Below are 18,104 nucleotides of genomic sequence, written 5' to 3' on the forward strand. Positions count from 1 at the left end.
TATGCTGAAATCCAAGTAATTCCAAATGGTTCACATACTTTTTCTTGCCACTGTATACCTGTGACAGTTATGAGGTTACCCCCTATTAACTTATCGTTGTACCATTGACTCCTCCACCCACCCACCCACACACTCCTGCTGCTGGCCGAAGGAGAATATCAGGCGGAGACACTCTGCCAACGTGCTGCGCTTCTTTTCTGAGCCCGAGGACTCCGTGCTATCCATTCGCTCCAAGCGCGCCACCATGGACTTTTCCCTGCTCACTGTCCCCAGTGTCTCAGAGAATCATGTCCCGCATCACACCACCACTCCACTCCAAGTACAGAATACCAATAAACCTCCCTCACCCCCCCTTCCTCCCAAGAGTGTCCCATCTGGGAGTGTGTGTGAGCGAGTGTGTGTGTTTTAGTCTTGCCGAGTTCCTTTCTTTGCCAGGCGGATGATACACAGTTTCGTCTCTGGTGCCATGAAGCACAGCTACTGTGTGGCTTCATGGGGGCTTTCTGTAGGAGTGATACACACAGCTGGAGCCTCTTTATTTTTGATCTCGCTCACATGTGCTGTGTGACTTTTCTATCTCAGTCTGTAAGAGTTCCGAGTTCCTTTCTTTGTGTTATGTTTCTCCATTTTTCCCCCATTTTTTGGGGGGGGAATGATACTCTGAGGAGACAGTTAGCCAGAAGGGGAAAGAAAAACATGAATGTGTAATATCTGCTTAATTTTTAGGCTGTGAATGATACCCATCTAGTATATTTCCAATTATAAATCCTTCTTAATAAAGAATTCATGCAAATGATCACCTACCCTCTTCAGTCAAGTTCCCAGACTTATTTGGGGCAGCTAAGTTTAGCTGCTAACTTTCTCTGTCAACACTCCAAGACAAGACATAGCTTCAGTCTTTCCGTGAGGTCATCCTCAGTTAGGAGTTCTGGTCTAGACTAACTCACCGCTGGCAACGGAAGACGCTGTATTCCACCAAACCCACGCTGTGCTATAACTGCTGGTTCCTGCTCCCTGCTCTCTGTCCCGGCTTGGAGAATTCTAGTGATTAGGCCCTGCACGTAGAGTTGATCTGGAAGTCTCACCCACGTCTAGAGGCCAACAGGGCCTGAGTGACTGACTCCATTAGTGTAGTCATACTGCACCGTGAGTCATACTACATGCTTATCAGCACATCATATCACATGAATACTAATGTATAGGATGTAGATGTACTGAAGTGCAATTTAGTATTACATAATAATGACAATGATAAACTCTAATGTTTTACTGTTTTCAATATTTAAAATGTCCTTGTTTTTTTTCTACCCGTTTTGCCTTTTAGAACATGGACGGATTAAGATAAGATGAAGAAGTAGACAACAAAATGGCAAATATGTCAACAAAGACAGCAATAGGACAAATACTACAAATCTCCCAATAGCATTATGCTGTGAATAGAGCAGTGCAACAGGGCATAAGTAGTGTGTTGTAGTGTATTCCAGCTGATCTCTGACCAGCTCGTCTGTCCCTCAGAACCAGCCAGCCTCAGCCCTGGGCAGCAGCCTACTGCGCTGTGACAAACTGGACCAGACTGAGATCAAGAGCCTGCTCATGTGCTTCCTGCATGTCCTCAAGAGCATGTCTGAGGGTAAGACCACACCTCTCTCTAGTACAATTACATGATTATATGTTTTATTTTGGGGGGGGGGGGTTAGGATATGCTTAGTGACCTGTGTTTTCTACAGACAGTAGTTTCCCCAAGACTACATCCCCTATCCTCTATTTAGTGCACTGCTTTTGACCCAGTGCCATTCGGGAAGCAGCGCAGGTGACTCTCTAACTCCCTTCTATCCTTCGTTCAGATGCTCTGTTTACATACTGGAACAAGGCCTCATCTTCTGAGCTCATGGACTTCTTCACACTAGTAGAGTAAGAAGTGAACTCGGCTTGGCCGTGTTATTATTGACCTGATGCTAGTCCATACCATTTACCGTGCATATCAGGGGATGTTTAAGCGTCCTCTGTCCACATTGTCTAACGATGAGTCTCCCAACGTTTCTGTTTCCAGGGTGTGTCTCCATCAATTCAGATACATAGGAAAAAGATCCATCGCAAGGTAATGTTGTTGTCAGAATGGTTCAATTAGTTGTATGGAGCTTGTATGTAATACCTGTATATGACACTACTCTAAATTCATAATTTATTACAGTTTCATATATTTTATGTTTATATAATTGTGTTGATTCAAATGTTATGTTAATGTTGTGTGAATATTGTCCAACCATTTTAGTGACATGATATTGTGCTATTTTAAGGTATAGGAATGAATGTCGATTTGTAGTAACACTTGAGACCAGAACACAAACCTGTGACTGATATTTCTACCAATAGGCCCAAAACAGTACTAATGTGTGGTTTGTTGAGCTTGGTTAACATTGTGTGTACAGTAAAGCCCCTAAAACACTACACCTTATAAACACACTATACAGTACGCTCATAATTTGCCTTTGGACTCTGGCACACACATTCTCTGTGGGAGCTCTGCGCCGGACACACTGATGGCTATGGGTCTCACTCTCCACTCTCTCTAACCCACCACCACTCTCTCTGTTTTTCTGTTCATTTAAATGCTGGCAAGTTTAATATAGTTTAAAAAAAAACATGGCTCCTGCCCCTCCTGCTTGGGTAAGACTAGAAGTGGAATTAACTCTCCTATACTAAAAGCATGTTGTCTTCTCTCTTTTCTGATTGGCCATCTTATAACAGCACACAACTGATTGGGCATGTAATAGCACCTCACTACTCTACCCTGACATAAGCGTCACCGTATATAGTGTCTGTCACTGTTATGTGCATGCGCTGGCTTCTGCTTCTACTAACTGCTGTGATGCTGATCTGGCACTGTCTGACCCATCGCATGAGAAACACGCTTCTCTGAAATGCCTCACAGCTATGCTTTTACTTCTCAACCCTGAATCAAGACTGTATAGATGATCACAAATGGGAAGAGTAGCAGTGTGTTAAATTAGCTCAAAGATGCTCCAAATATACCTAAAGCAGACATTTGTTCATGTCCTAGAGGTGCGCTTGATTTTCTCTTTAACCCTATTTCTAGCCTGGGAGACAGTTTATGATTTAAGACGACCACAAAGGAGTCTTAAACTGATCTGGTTACCAGGCTATACAGTATATCCTACCATTTTTTAAATCAATAGAATAGTTAGGTATGTGTAATATCCACTCTAACCTGCTTGACTAACCCTGGTCCTGCTGGTAATGAGCCACTCGTTTAACAGTGTCCTGTTTCCTCATCAGGAACCAGGAAGGGGTGGGACTCGTAGCAGCACATGAGCGGAAGTCTCAGACTCTGCCTGTGTCCCGTAACAGGGCGGGAATGATGCATGCCCGCTTACAGCAACTCAGCAGCCTGGATAACTCATACACTTTTAACCACAGTAAGTCCCCCCAAACACCCACCCCTAAACCAAAGGCCCCTCTGCTCCTCCCTCTGTAGTCAGTCATCATCATCATCATCATCATCATCCTCTTCATTAGAATCATGTGTGCCAAACCCAAGTCCAAAGTCAGCCGTTCTAGAGCCGTCCATGGATGTTGTGGTTTTGAGTGAATAAAAGTTAGGGGTTTTATCCTAGAGAGTACATGAACCCTTGTGTTGAAGGGATGGTTTTCATCGGGCCAAGTTCACTGTGTAACGTTATACTGACTTCACCGAAAGCAAAAGAGCTTCAACTCTATAGTATAGGGTGTCTGTTACATGATTCCCTTTAATGAAGTGAGTTTCTTTGTGTTTTCAGTGTAAGAAAGATTTCAAGTGTTCTTGGAATATCTGTAGACCATGGTAAGAAAGTATCAGGTCAACGACAGGCAGCTTTCAGACTATTTACTATTAGCTCTGTTCATCTGGTTGAATTAAGAGCATGCCATTTTAAACCCTCTGATCCCTCTATCCTGTTCATTTCTGTTCCCTTAACTCATTTCATTGTATTCAAACCTCTGAAAAATCACAAGTAAAATGCATTTTGTTTTCAACTCCACAGAATATTATTTCCTCCTTTGAAGCAAGGTTTTTTACCTTGATACTAATGATGACTATTCTCTCTGACTGTATTGTAATGAATTCTCACGACGGCATTTATGCAGCCCTGACTCAGGCTGCAGCCCAAATGTCACCCTATTCCCTATACCAGAGCCCTATGGGTCCTGTTTAAAAGTAGTGCACTAAATAGGGAATACAGTGCAATTTGAGACTCAGTCGGAGCAGCATAAGAATTTAGGGGTGATTTGAAAGTGCTCCAGCAGTGTGGTGTGTGTGTGTGTGTACCCTGCAGCCTATAGCCACTCTGATGCTGACGTGATGAACCAATCGGTCCTGGAAGCCAACATCGCCACGGAGGTCTGCCTCACCGTGCTGGACACTCTCAGCATCTTCATCATGGGATTCAAGGTACACTCCTAGCTGTGGTTTCTGTTGGTTATAATAAGCGGTCCTTACTTACAGTGAGGGAAAAAAGTATTTGATCCCCTGCTGATTTTGTACGTTTGCCCACTGACAAAGAAATTATCAGTCTATAATTTTAATGGTAGGTTTATTTGAACAGTGAGAGACAGAATAACAACAAAAATATCCAGAAAAACGCATGTCAAAAATGTTATAAATTGATTTGCATTTTAATGAGGGAAATAAGTATTTGACCCCCTCTCAATCAGAAAGATTTCTGGCACCCAGGTGTCTTTCATACAGGTAACGAGCTGAGATTAGGAGCACACTCTTAAAGGGAGTGCTCCTAATCTCAGTTTTTTACCTGTATAAAAGACACCTGTCCACAGAAGCAATCAATCAATCAGATTCCAAACTCTCCACCATGGCCAAGACCAAAGGGCTCTCCAAGGATGTCAGGGACAAGATTGTAGATCTACACAAGGCTGGAATGGGCTACAAGACCATTGCCAAGCAGCTTGGTGAAAAGGTGACAACAGTTGGTGCGATTATTCGCAAATGGAAGAAACACAAAAGAACTGTCAAACTCCCTCGGCCTGGGACTCCATGCAAGATCGCACCTCGTGGAGTTGCAATGATCATGAGAACGGTGAGGAATCAGCCCAGAACTACACAGGAGGATCTTGTCAATGATCTCAAGGCAGCTGGGACCATAGTCACCAAGAAAACAATTGGTAACACACTACGCCGTGAAGGACTGAAATTCTGCAGCGTCCGCAAGGTCCCCCTGCTCAAGAAAGCAAATATACATGCCCGTCTGAAGTTTGCCAATGAACATCTGAATGATTCAGAGGACAACTGGGTGAACGTGTTGTGGTCAGATGAGACCAAAATGGAGTTATTTGGCATCAACTCAACTTGCCGTGTTTAGAGGAGGAGGAATGCTGCCTATGACCCCAAGAAACCATCCCCACCGTCAAACATGGAGGTGGAAACATTATGCTTTGGGGGTGTTTTTCTGCTAAGGGGACAGGACAACTTCACCTCATCAAAGGGACGATGGACGGGGCCATGTACCGTCAAATCTTGGGTGAAAACCTCCTTCCCTCAGCCAGGGTATTGAAAATGGGTCGTGGATGGGTATTCCAGTATGACAATGACCCAAAACACACGGCCAAGGCAACAAAGGAGTGGCTCAAGAAAAAGCACATTAAGATCCTGGAGTGGCCTAGCCAGTCTCCAGACCTTATTAATCCCATAGAAAATCTGTGGAGGGAGCTGAAGGTTCGAGTTGCCAAACGTCAGCCTCGATACCTTAATGACTTGAAGAAGATCTGCAAAGAGGAGTGGGACAAAATCCCTCCTGAGATGTGTGCAAACCTGGTGGCCAACTACAAGAAACATCTGACCTCTGTGATTGCCAACAAGGGTTTTGCCACCAAGTACTAAGTCATGTTTTGCAGAGGGGTCAAATACTTATTTCCCTCATTAAAATGCAAATCAATTTATAACATTTGTGACATGTGTTTTTCTGGATTTTTTTGTTGATATTCTGTCTCTCACTGTTCAAATAAACCTACCATTAAAATTACAGACTGATAATTTCTTTGTCAGTGGGCAAACGTACAAAATCAGCAGGGGATCAAATACTTTTTTCCCTCACTGTATGTGATTATGTTATCTAAAAGTTGAAACTCCCTCTTCAGTTTTGCCTTACCAATCCCTGACAAGAACACAATCCTGCTTGTGTACATACAGTGCATGCATTTGATATGTCTTGTTTGCCATTTTATTGGATTATGTCACCTTTTTCCCCACTTCTTACTTGATGTTGTCTATTACTGCCAGTCCCCGGGATTTTGAAGATAACTGTCTGTACTTTTATGTTGTCAGACCCAACTCTGTTCGGACCATGGCCACAACCCGCTCATGAAGAAGGTGTTCCAGGTACACCTCTGCTTCCTGCAGATCAACCAATCAGAGACGGCCCTCAAGCAGGTCTTCACCTCGCTGCGCACCTTCATCTACAAAGTAAGGAGGCCATTGGTCTTCAACACTTCGCAGTAGTGAAGTGTTTTTCTCTCCCGGTCTTAAATGTGCCGAGTATCTAATCATCACTATGTGTTTGTTTCCAGTTCCCCTGCACCTTCTTCGAGGGCCGAGCGGACATGTGTGCTTCGTTCTGCTACGAGATCCTGAAGTGCTGCAACTCCAAGCTGAGCTCCATCCGCAGCGACGCCGCCCACCTCCTCTACTTCCTCATGAAGAGTAACTTTGACTACACCGGGCGCAAGTCCTTCGTCCGCACTCACCTCCAAGTGAGAGATAGAGGGTTTCCCTTCCACATGCTGATACATTTGTCTCCTCAGAACATCTCTATGTAGCAGCACGCTCTATGGAGCTTTCATAAAGAGCGGTTTGGTTGATGGTTGTGATAGTAGTTTCGTATTGATGTGCATTTCCTGCCTTCACGCCCAGGTGGTGATCGCTGTCAGTCAGCTGATCGCTGACGTCATCGGTATCGGAGGAACCCGCTTCCAACAGTCTCTGTCTATCATCAACAACTGTGCCAACAGTGATAAGACCATCAAGGTCAGATCCCGATGGACACTCTATTCACATTCAAACTTCATGTCATCGGTATTGCTTGGTCTTTAATGGACATATTATATGAAATATATTACAGCCAAGGTTGGACCACTTGAATAATCTGCTGTATTATCCTGTGTAGAACACCGCTTTCCCGTCAGATGTGAAGGACCTGACCAAGCGGATCCGGACGGTCCTGATGGCCACGGCTCAGATGAAGGAGCATGAGAGGGACCCGGAGATGCTGGTGGACCTGCAGTATAGCCTAGCCAAGTCCTACGCCAGCACGCCCGAACTCCGCAAGACTTGGCTGGACAGCATGGCCCGCATCCATGTGAAGAATGGAGACCTGTCCGAGGTCTGTACCAGGCTAGGGGTCAGAGTTTGGGCCTAAAAATATATGAATATAAGTCAATGCCAGAGGGATGGGTGTTATTTTGATAGGTGTAGATATTTAAGGAATGGATTATGGTAGAATCTTTCTATACACAGTATGATGATGTTATATGTTGAATTCAAGTCATGTGGGTGGCTGGTAAAACATACTGATCTATCTGGGATGTTCTCTGTTGTTCACAGGCAGCCATGTGTTATGTGCACGTGGCGGCACTGGTGGCCGAGTATCTCCGGAGAAAAGGTGCGTTTTCCGTCAGCAGTAGAGATGTTGCTGATGATTGTCATTCGATGGTGCCGTTGTCTCTTTTCAAGACAGGAGAACTTCACAAGGGGTTCATGAATGGTCAGCGCAATGTGATTTTAATGAAATTATTGGTAGTTATTAGTTTGTTATTAGTCAGTAGTCCAATACTATACTGTGATTAGTGTACATAGCACTATGTAATTTGTCGTTCTTTCTACGTTCCGATACGATCAGGGGCCGTATGTATTAGGGATGGGGGAGAAAATCGATACAGTGACACAAAGGGATATTATTTTTGACGATATAGGGTGGTGTTTTGACAATATCGCAATATTATTTTTGCGCTAGTTGGCTGTACCTGCACCAAAACTCCTTCATAGCTTTTTCTCTGTCTTCTTTTTAAATAGCACTTTTATTTCTATGACTGATCAAAAGTCGTTTTGTCAAGGCTCTCTCTGTCCCTCTGCAGCAGACATATGGTGAGGAATATGTTTAGAACATCAAATCGCAATAAAATGGCGCTGTCAGATCGCAATACATATACAGTTGAAGTCGGAAGTTTACATACACCTTAGCCGAATACATTTAAAATACGTTTTTCAAAATTCCTGACATTTAATCCTAGTAAAAATTCTCTGTCTTAGGTCAGTTAGGATCACCACTTTATTTTAAGAATGTGAAATGTCAGAATAATAGCAGTGAGAATGATTTATTTCAGCTTTTATTTCTTTCATTACATTCCCAGTGGGTCAGAAGTTTACGTACACTCAATTAGTATTTGGTAGCATTGCCTTTAAATTGTATAACTTGGGTCAAACGTTTCAGGTAGCCTTCCACCAGCTTCCCACATAAGTTGGGTGAATTTTGGCCCATTCCTCCTGACAGAGCTGGTGTAACTGAGTCAGGTTTGTAGGCCTCCTTGCTCGCACACGCTTTTTCAGTTCTGCCCACAAATTTTCTATGGGATTGAGGTCAGGGCTTTGTGATGGCCACTCCAATACCTTGACTTTGTTGTCCTTAAGCCATTTTGCCACAACTTTGGAAGTATGCTTGGGGTCATTGTCCATTTGGAAGACCCATCTGCGACCAAGCTTTACCTTCCTGACTAATGTCTTGAGATGTTGCTTCAATATATCCACATAATTTTCCTGCCTCATGATTCTATCTATTTTATGAAGTGCACCAGTCCCTCCTGCAGCAAAGCACCCCCACAACATGATGCTGCCACCCCCGTACTTCACGGTTGGGATGGTGTTCTTCGGCTTGCAAGCCTCCCCCTTTTTCCTCCAAACATAATGGTGGTCATTATGGCCAAACAGTTCCATTTTTGTTTCATCAGACCAGAGGACATTTCTCCAAAAAGTACGATCTTTGTCCCCATGCGTACTATTGTTTGTACAGATGAACGTGGTACCTTCAGGCGTTTGGAAATTGCTCCCAAGGATGAACCAGACTTGTGGAGGTCTACATTCTTTTCTGAGGTCTCCGCTGATTTATTTTGATTTTCCCATGATGTCAAGCAAAGAGGCACTGAGTATGAAGGTAGGCCTTGAAATACATTCACAGGTACACCTCCAATTGACTCAAATTATGTCAATTAGACTATCAGAAGCTTCTAAAGTCTTGACATCATTTTCTGGGATTTTCCAAGCTGTTTAAAGGCACAGTCAACTTAGTGTATGTAAACTTCTGACTCACTGGAATTGTGATGCAGTGAATTATAAGTTAAATAATCTGTAAACAATTGTCGGAGAAATTTGTTCTGTCATGCAGAAAGTAGATGTCCTAACCGACTTGCCAAAACTATAGTTTGTTAACAAGAAATTTGTGTAGTGGTTGAAAAACAAGTTTTAATGACTCCAATCTAAGTGTATGTAAACTTCCGACTTCAACTGTAGAATCGTGAGAATCGCAATAGATATCGTATCTCCACCTAAGTATCGTGATAATATTGTATCGTGAGTTCCCAGACCTAGTATGTATCAAGCGCCTCAGAGTTAGAGTGCTGATCTAGGATCAGGTCCTCCCTGTCCGTATTCAATGTGATCTAAAAGGCAAAACTGATCATAAATCAGCACTTTTTTGCTCTGAGATGCTTGATACATACAGCCACATATTTTGTCATGTAACATTGTAATCTGTCGGTCTGTGTTGTTTCACACACAGCTTCTTAACACCAGAGGGATAATCAGCTCTGTGAAAGCAGGTCCACTCATAGCACACTGTATAAGAGAGCAATTATCTGTTTCCCTGACAACAAACTTTGACCTTTTGCCTGTTAGTACACCAGATAATGTTCTGAATGAAGCTATATTTTCCCCTTAGTGTAGAACCTGTATAAAACACCTCAGAAAGAATAAAATGTCTGTCTATTTGGTTTATTGATGATGGTCCCATCTCCTTAACGTCCGTAGGCATGTTCAAACAGGGTTGCTCAGCCTTCCGGGTGGTCACTCCCAACATTGATGAAGAGGTGTCCATGATGGAGGATGTGGGCATGCAGGATGTCCACTTCAACGAGGTGAGAGACTAGCAGCCTGCTGCTATCTGCTGCTAGGTCAAGACATGAGTTCTGGTGCTCGTTTGAATGTCGTGTTTTGGGCGGGGCATTCACAACTCTATCTTTTTTTTTTTATGATCAGTTTATATCCTTGGATCATTTCCAGCACACTTGCTGCTAAATTTTGGAGTTTGCACTTTCCTGGAGATAACTAGGCAGCTATCTTGTAGAGATGTTATCTGTGAATCGGCTCTGCTCCACACTATCAAACAACATGCAAAACAAAAGCACTTACTGAACAACATGCAACCAATTCCACATCTAATGATACGCTTGAATTTATTACAAATAAATCCTCGCTGTTCTCTAATAAGGCACAGTGTAGCTTATCATTGTGGCATATGATAGCCGTCCAATAGCCATTTAGAGTTGATGCCGAACAAATGTGCATTTTAAATCCCATTTTCATATCCTGTTCACCATATCCTCATTATACAGGATGTCATTGGAGTTATACAACCGTTCATGTTGCGTTGAGTCAAGGACAATAGGCCTCTAGTACTTTCTCTTTGCACTAACCTTCATAAAGCTTTGAAATGAAGCCCTCGTGTTGTCTATGTTCAGATCACCTTCGTGTGGACACCATATGAAAAGTGGTGTTTTCTCTCGTCCTTTCTCCAAAACAGGATGTACTGATGGAGCTGTTGGAGGAGTGTGCTGATGGCCTGTGGAAGGCTGAGCGCTATGAGCTCATCTCAGACGTCTACAAGCTCATCATCCCCATCTATGAGAAGCGTAGGGACTTTGAGGTACAGCAGCAGACCTGCACCCACTGTTGGTTCCACTCTCAAGGTCATGGGGCTCAACATTTAAAGGATAAAGGCCCAAACATTGATTAAAAGATGCTGTTTCTTATCGGTGTGTTTCTCAATTCCACAGAAACTAGCTCACCTGTACGACACGCTCCATCGTGCCTACAGCAAAGTGACCGAGGTCATGCACACGGGCAAGAGGCTGCTGGGCACATATTTCAGAGTGGCTTTCTTTGGTCAGGTGAGCTAGCGATTGAAATCTGACGGTAGACTGTTGTATCACAAAACAATGCAATGGAGATCTCAAATTGTTTCACTTTCCCGCTATACTATTGCTTTGCTCTTTCAAATACAGTATGCAGGTATTTTAGATTTTTAACCAATTATATTTTCAATGTATTGTTTAAGATGAATTCAATTTCAAGGCGCAAATGGCTAAATTAATAAGTGCCCCAAAATAGTCTTGATTTGAGCATGGGAGATGCTGGAAGCGTTTTGATTGATAAAAGCATGACCACGTCACGTGCCCTTTTTATTATCCAATCTAATACTTTTTCCCCCTGCTTTTTTATCCTCTTTAAAGGCAGCGGTAAGTTCTGCAGTAGGATCTGCTCCTGAACAGCCTAAATCTGTGTGTGGTGTGCTGTTGCTGTAATCCATGCCATTTTTTCAGCCAAAGTGTGCTGCTTAAAGCTCTTAGCAGTTACATTAACTCACTAACCTTCCGCCAACTATTTGTGTTTGGTTGTTGCAACAGCATTGCATGTTGCTGATTCAATGGAGTAATAGACTGTCTTCTTAGCTTCCATTTTCCAATGTTATTTTCAAAGTCTTCTTACATCTGGTTCTTCCTCGTCTTTCACTGTGTTAACTCTTGTGTTTTGCAGTTCTTGCTTTTGACAGTTTGCTTTGTTGGCGTGTATAACTTTCATAGAACCATGTTACTTCTGTATGTGGTGTTATAGTGTGAACACTTACATGCTATAGTTGTAGTCTGGGTAGTGTTGGAATAACTATGATTTTTTTGTTTTCTGTTACTCTACCTACAACTCCGTAGCAGTACCAGTTTACTGACTCTGAGGCTGAGGTAAATGAATGAGAAAGCAAATAACGTGGTAGGCACTCTGCGTTAGAGCTTAAGGCTTGTGATGTGCCCCTGTTAGTGCAGTCAGTGGTATTAACCGCCGCCTAGCTTATCCATCTCGACCCTCTACTACTCTCTGGCTTAGTGTTGCCCTGACAACAAGCATATTATTCAAGGTTCAATGGGAGGATTCCATTTTTCATCTCTGTATCCATTCATCCAGGTGATAGCTACTTCCCCATTCAGCTACAGTGCTGAGGGATTTTTGTATTATTGTTTTTTGGGTATAAATACTGTGCATCCTTTGATGGAGTGAAATCCAAATCCCTGCATCCGTCCTTTTATTTGTCCAGTAGCACTGATTCTAGATCAGTTTTGTTTGTTTCTGTGCTTTGACTGTGACATTGATCCAGGGATATGTATTTTGGGAATATTTCTTGCTCTTAGGGTCAGGATATGAAATTGTTGCTGTCACTCATCCCATTGAGTGCCCTGCTCATTTGTCTGTTATACTCTTGTTTTTAAGTCTTCATACTGCTTTTGACGTCGTCGTTACATGAACACCTTGACATTTGGGTTTTCGTTAGTTTCCTTTTCTCTAGTACTGTAACCATAGTGTGTATTTTTGGCTTCCTGCTAGGGATTCTTTGAGGATGAAGATGGTAAAGAGTACATCTACAAAGAACCCAAATTCACCCCACTGTCAGAGATATCTCAGAGGCTACTCAAGCTCTACTCTGACAAGTTTGGCCCAGAGAATGTTAAGATCATTCAGGACTCTGGGAGGGTAAGTGTCAAATCTTTACTCTTGGTATTTGACCCTCGATTTGTGTTTTCGATGGTTGTGATTAGTCATTCCTCTTATTGGTCATTTATGTTATGTGTTCTGATTGGTATTTTGTGTTATGTGTCCTATCCAGATCAACCCTAAAGATCTCGACTCGAAGTATGCCTACATCCAGGTGACCCATGTCATCCCGTTCCTGGAAGAGAAGGAGCTGGTGGACAGGAAGACAGACTTTGAGAAGAGCCACAACATCCGTCGCTTTGTCTTCGAGATGCCCTTCACCGTGTCGGGGAAGAAGCAGGGAGGGGTGGAGGAGCAGTGCAAACGCAGGACCATCCTGACCAGTAGGTGTTCCACTTCATCTAGACAGTTAGGGCCAATGAAGGGACCCATAGGTCGACATCTTATTCCAAATGTATGTTCATGGATGTACAGATTTGTAAAGATTTTCCTATTGCTTACACAGTGAGACAAACCTATAGATGACTCTCACGGAAAATAATGTGACGCAAATATCAGACACATTCCTTATCACTCAAACATGATCCGTGCATACTGCTTAGAACACTCCCTGCGTGTAGCTGGGAAAGGGGAGGGTATCCAGGTAATCTACAGATATGTACAGTCCATGGGATCATGCTGTGGCGCAGACAACGGTAATGAAACACATCGGTCAACACAGTTCCAGTCACAGGGGAATGTTGATGTTAAACATGTCGTAGCATCTATAGTATTTACTTAGACAAGCACCTTATACCCATAGAAACCTTTGCTAGTACTGGCATGTATGTATGTACATGTACCTGGCATAATATTGCTGTAGGAAGGGTCCTGTGCAATAATGGAAATATCTGATTAGGTTCTGAGTATGTCAGCTCTTTGTTAATAATATTTCTTCATCCCAATTGGTTGTGTTTTATTGTTTTACAGTGTAAAACACTCCAATGTACAAACTTAATCTTATATCTTCATTATCTGATAAGGCTGCCTTGCCTCAAAGGTCTTTAGTGAGTGAATGGGCAAGTCTCACGCCATCAAACTGCTTAGGACACATATCTGTCTGAACCCCTAATAAACGTATGTGTGGGTGAGGATGTTTTACGCACCTAATAGGTTGAGCAACCATGTTCACATCCATTTTCTCTCTCTCTCTCATAGCAACACACTGTTTCCCCTATGTGAAGAAGCGTATTGCGGTGATGTACCAGCATCACACAGACCTGAACCCCATAGAGGTGGCTATAGACGAGATGAGCAAGAAGGTGGCCGAGCTGAGACAGCTGGTTTCCACCAGTGATGTGGACATGATCCGCCTGCAGCTCAAACTACAGGGCAGCATCAGTGTCCAGGTGCAGGCCTATGTCCTCATAAACCACAATTCCTGTCCTTACTAACCACATCCCCTGTCCTCACTAACCACATCCTCTGCTCACAAGCCAAATCCTCTGTCCTCACAAACCACATCCTCTGTCCTCACAGAGCACAGAAACACAACTTCCTCATTTTTCTACCCATTCACCTATTTTATTCACTATATAGAAATTCTATATGGCAAAGACATCCCTTAACTTTCCAATCTGAAATAAATGTTATTCTCACCTTTTAGGTAAATGCTGGTCCCCTCGCATATGCCAGAGCTTTCCTGGATGATGCCAGCACCAAGAAGTATCCTGACAACAAGGTCAAACAACTTAAAGAAGTCTTTAGGTGAGTTCTTACAGAATACACATTCCCATGCCACACAACATATCTGTCCACTAAGTAATTACAGAAGACCATGAATTACATACACTATGTATTATGTATGACACTGGCCTTTTGTGGAGCAGGCAGTTTGTGGAGGCGTGTGGCCATGGCCTGGGCATCAACGAGCGGCTGATCAAAGAGGACCAGCAGGAGTACCATGACGAGATGAAGGCCAACTACAGAGACCTGGCCAGAGAGCTGTCCGACATCATGCACGAGCCAGTAAGGAGGAGCTACCTGCTAGCATAACAAACATTGGGACTCAATATTGTTTGTGCATCAGTTGTTTTTAATGATTTGTACATTTTGGATGTATCTGTTCTATTTGTTCTGATTGCAATGCTGGTGAAACAGTTTAGTTTGAGGAATGTTATGAACGTAACCGTTATTATAAGGGATTGGAATTGCATAGTCTAATATTTGGTCTTTGATATCCCCCTTTTCCCTCTGTTTTTCCTTTGTGCTGACATGAGCAGATTGGATGGTAAAACATCTTTGGCATGGGCTTCATTATGTGTGATTAATCCTAATTAAATTGTCTAAAATAGACCATTTATCATTTAGCATCACCTTGAACTCTCTCCCTCGCTCCCTTCCTCCGCCTTCCAGATCATTCCAGTGGAGGATGGCATGAAGAGCGTTCTTCCAGACTCGCTGCACATCTTCAATGCCATCAGTGGTACCCCCAGCGGTGCCACCATTGCGGGCATGCCCAACTCCTCCTCTGTGGTGTGAGATCCACTGGGATTGGCTGACTCCTGACCTCAACGCTCCGCATGCACGCGCCAACCAGTGTGCCAGTGCTGCCATGAGCCCCCATTCCTGCTTCACTGCTCTCCTTATCATCAAGTTTGCTCTGGCTAAAGTGAGACACTATTAATGTTCTTTTAACCTTCTCTCACCACCTCCTTTGGCTTGTCCCGTGGGCCAGGACAAAGGACCATGTCGTTTTCTGATTTCACTATCGTATACAGTACAGCCCCTCTGTGGAGGATGGGACAAGGGACATTGATCCATGAGGGCGACTGAACTAAAGGAGGTCCACATGAACAGAGGGGGGTGGGGGGAGGCGAGGTGAGGTGAGGTGAGGCAGGGTGGGGCTGTCTATCTGTGGAGCAGACATACAGAATGAGGGGGGACTGGTGTATCCTCCACCCTGTGTCTTGAGTCTGACTGGGGTTCCATGATATATACTGTATATGACATCACTGGTAGTGTTTCCTGTGGAGACGTTCCTGTAGGGATCCTTAAAGCAACACAAATGTGCATGTGATGTCACTAGCTCCCCATCAGCCTCCTGTCGTCTCATTTTCATCTTTTTGTTTTGATCATTGGTCTTCTGCTCTGAACTCTTCAAGTGATCTTGTATGTACATTATTCCACTTTGATAAATCTCATATTGATGTCTTGGCGAACTATATTTGCTGCATACATTGGCATTCATCTCTCTGTACATGAAGACTCGTTATGTTTTTACAAAGCTGCAACTTAATGGAAAAAGAGCCTCCTATGAAAACATTAGTGTTCAACCTTAATCACTGAAATGTCTTAGAATGGGATTTTTTTTAATATTTTTTTTTACAGCCGTTGCATATAAGTATATTCCAAGCTGTTAATTCTTGTATATAAAAAAGGAGTGCAATATTTGTCTTTTGCAAGGTGTCTTGCTGTGTTGGGTTCAATACACTGTAAAGATGTTTGTCCTTCTTGCCAAAGCAATGAGGTGTGGATCCAGAGACGAGATCTACTGTGGTAGTTTATATGAAGCTTTGACCATTTTAGTGTTCATTCAAATGTTAATGAAATCATTTTTATATTTGGGAAGCATTGGGTTTTTTATTTTTATTTAACAGAAAGTCACTGTTCTGCTGTATACAGAAATGTTCCCTAATGCTTTTCTTTTAAATAAAATTCCCTTATTTCTCTGCACTTCTACTTGATTTACTTATGAACCTTTCTCACAACAACATTGATGGAAGTAGTCTAGTAGCTTATTGACTGTAACGTTGTTTTATATGATACAGTATTATCTAATTATTAGCTCATTTGAGGTATTGACTCACTCTCACCTTCCTGCCTCTGGTGTTCTCGCACAAGATAAAACCATAAAACAGCATTCTGGGATACCATTCCAGGGTCGTGCCTCCTAGTCATAGTGGCAGGAATCACTGTGTTAGCCTGGAAGGGATCACTAAAGGATACTAAACATTACAGGACGAAGAGCAGTCTCTATACACTGCCATCATGACAGGTCAGGCAACAAAATGCTATTAAAATTGCAAAAATTGCATCTGTTAAATGATATTATGGATCTATGCTATTCAGATATCTGGCATTTTCTGATAGGCTTATGTTATTGGTGGGAAAAAATGCATCTATTTAATTGTTACATCTGTACCCTGCTTAGATATCTCTAATATTTTATATATTTAACCTAATGGTTTTATTTCTCACACACAAAAAGATGAAGACGTTGTTAAGAAGGGCAAGTCAAAGGTAAGACTTCTAGTGCACTGTCCATTGTCTGGATTAATTTATTTCACACGTGATGCTCTGAAAAATCAATAAATGCTTCATAGATTAAATTAACTAGCACCAATTGATATACGCAATTCAAGCTTGCATATTCAGCTACACTACACGACCAAAAGTATTTGGACACCTGCTTGTCGAACATCTCATTCCAAAATCATGAGCATTAATATGGAGTTGGTGCCCTTGCTGTTGGGAAGGCTTTCAACTAGATGTTGGAACTTTGCTGCGGGGACTTGCTTTCCATTCAGCCACGAGCATTAGTGAGGTCCAGCACTGATGTTGGGCGATTAGGCCTTGTTCGCAGTCGACGTTCCAATTCATCCCAAAGGTGGGGTTGAGGGCAGGGCTCTGCAGGCCAGTCAAGTTCTTCCACACCGATTGACAAATTATTTCTGGATAGACCTTACTTTGTGCATGGTGGCATTGTTATGCTGAAACAGGAAAGGGCCTTCACCAAACTGTTGCCAAAAAGTTGGAAGCACATTATCGTCTAGAATGGAAATGCCAACTGACATTTACTTATGAGGTGCTGACCTGTTGCAGCCTCTGCAACCACCGTGATTATTGTTATTATTATTTGACCCTGCTGGTCATCTATGAACATTTGAACATCTTGGCCATGTGCTGTTATAATCTCAACCCAGCACAGCCAGAAGAGGACTGGCCACCCCTCAGAGCCTGGTTCCTCTCTAGGTTCCTTCCTTTCTAGGGAGTTTTTCCAAGCCACTGTGCTACTACATCTGCATTGCTTGCTGTTTGTGGTTTTAAGTTGGGTTTCTGTATAGCACTTTTTGACATCGGCTGATGTAAAAAGGGCTTTATAAATAAATGTGATTGATTGATTGATAGCGTTAAGATTTCCCTTCACGGGATCTAAGGGGCCTAGATTTGTCTGTCGGACTGCCAGATGGTGAAGCGTGATTCATCACTCCAGAGAATGTGTTTCCACTGCTACAGTGTCCAATGGCGG

The 18,104-nt window shown here is 42.9% G+C and overlaps 1 protein-coding gene across 13 annotated transcripts in view; it reads left to right on the top strand.

The window, feature by feature from the left end:
- LOC139546821 (dedicator of cytokinesis protein 9-like) overlaps positions 1-16,528 on the top strand; it is a 118,122-nt gene extending 101,594 nt beyond the window's left edge. For 6 of the 13 annotated variants that reach the window (XM_071355652.1, XM_071355647.1, XM_071355640.1 and 3 more), the window contains 19 exons: positions 1,516-1,630; positions 1,845-1,911; positions 2,051-2,098; positions 3,298-3,437; positions 4,332-4,447; positions 6,335-6,472; positions 6,577-6,759; positions 6,920-7,033; positions 7,173-7,388; positions 7,610-7,667; positions 10,085-10,191; positions 10,857-10,979; positions 11,110-11,223; positions 12,707-12,853; positions 12,987-13,197; positions 14,012-14,202; positions 14,460-14,560; positions 14,683-14,821; positions 15,209-16,528. In XM_071355652.1, the coding sequence (XP_071211753.1) occupies positions 1,516-1,630; positions 1,845-1,911; positions 2,051-2,098; positions 3,298-3,437; positions 4,332-4,447; positions 6,335-6,472; positions 6,577-6,759; positions 6,920-7,033; positions 7,173-7,388; positions 7,610-7,667; positions 10,085-10,191; positions 10,857-10,979; positions 11,110-11,223; positions 12,707-12,853; positions 12,987-13,197; positions 14,012-14,202; positions 14,460-14,560; positions 14,683-14,821; positions 15,209-15,334 (2,454 nt within the window). In that variant the 3' untranslated portion in view covers positions 15,335-16,528. Of the gene's footprint in view, positions 1-1,515; positions 1,631-1,844; positions 1,912-2,050; positions 2,099-3,297; positions 3,438-3,797; positions 3,842-4,331; positions 4,448-6,334; positions 6,473-6,576; positions 6,760-6,919; positions 7,034-7,172; positions 7,389-7,609; positions 7,770-10,084; positions 10,192-10,856; positions 10,980-11,109; positions 11,224-12,706; positions 12,854-12,986; positions 13,198-14,011; positions 14,203-14,459; positions 14,561-14,682; positions 14,822-15,208 lie in introns of all 13 variants that reach the window. The other 7 variants (XM_071355648.1, XM_071355645.1, XM_071355649.1 and 4 more) reach the window with 4 other exon arrangements.
- The last annotated feature ends 1,576 nt before the right edge of the window (positions 16,529-18,104 follow it).

Source organism: Salvelinus alpinus, chromosome 20 (assembly GCF_045679555.1).
Source record: "Salvelinus alpinus chromosome 20, SLU_Salpinus.1, whole genome shotgun sequence".
NCBI lineage: Eukaryota > Metazoa > Chordata > Actinopteri > Salmoniformes > Salmonidae > Salvelinus > Salvelinus alpinus.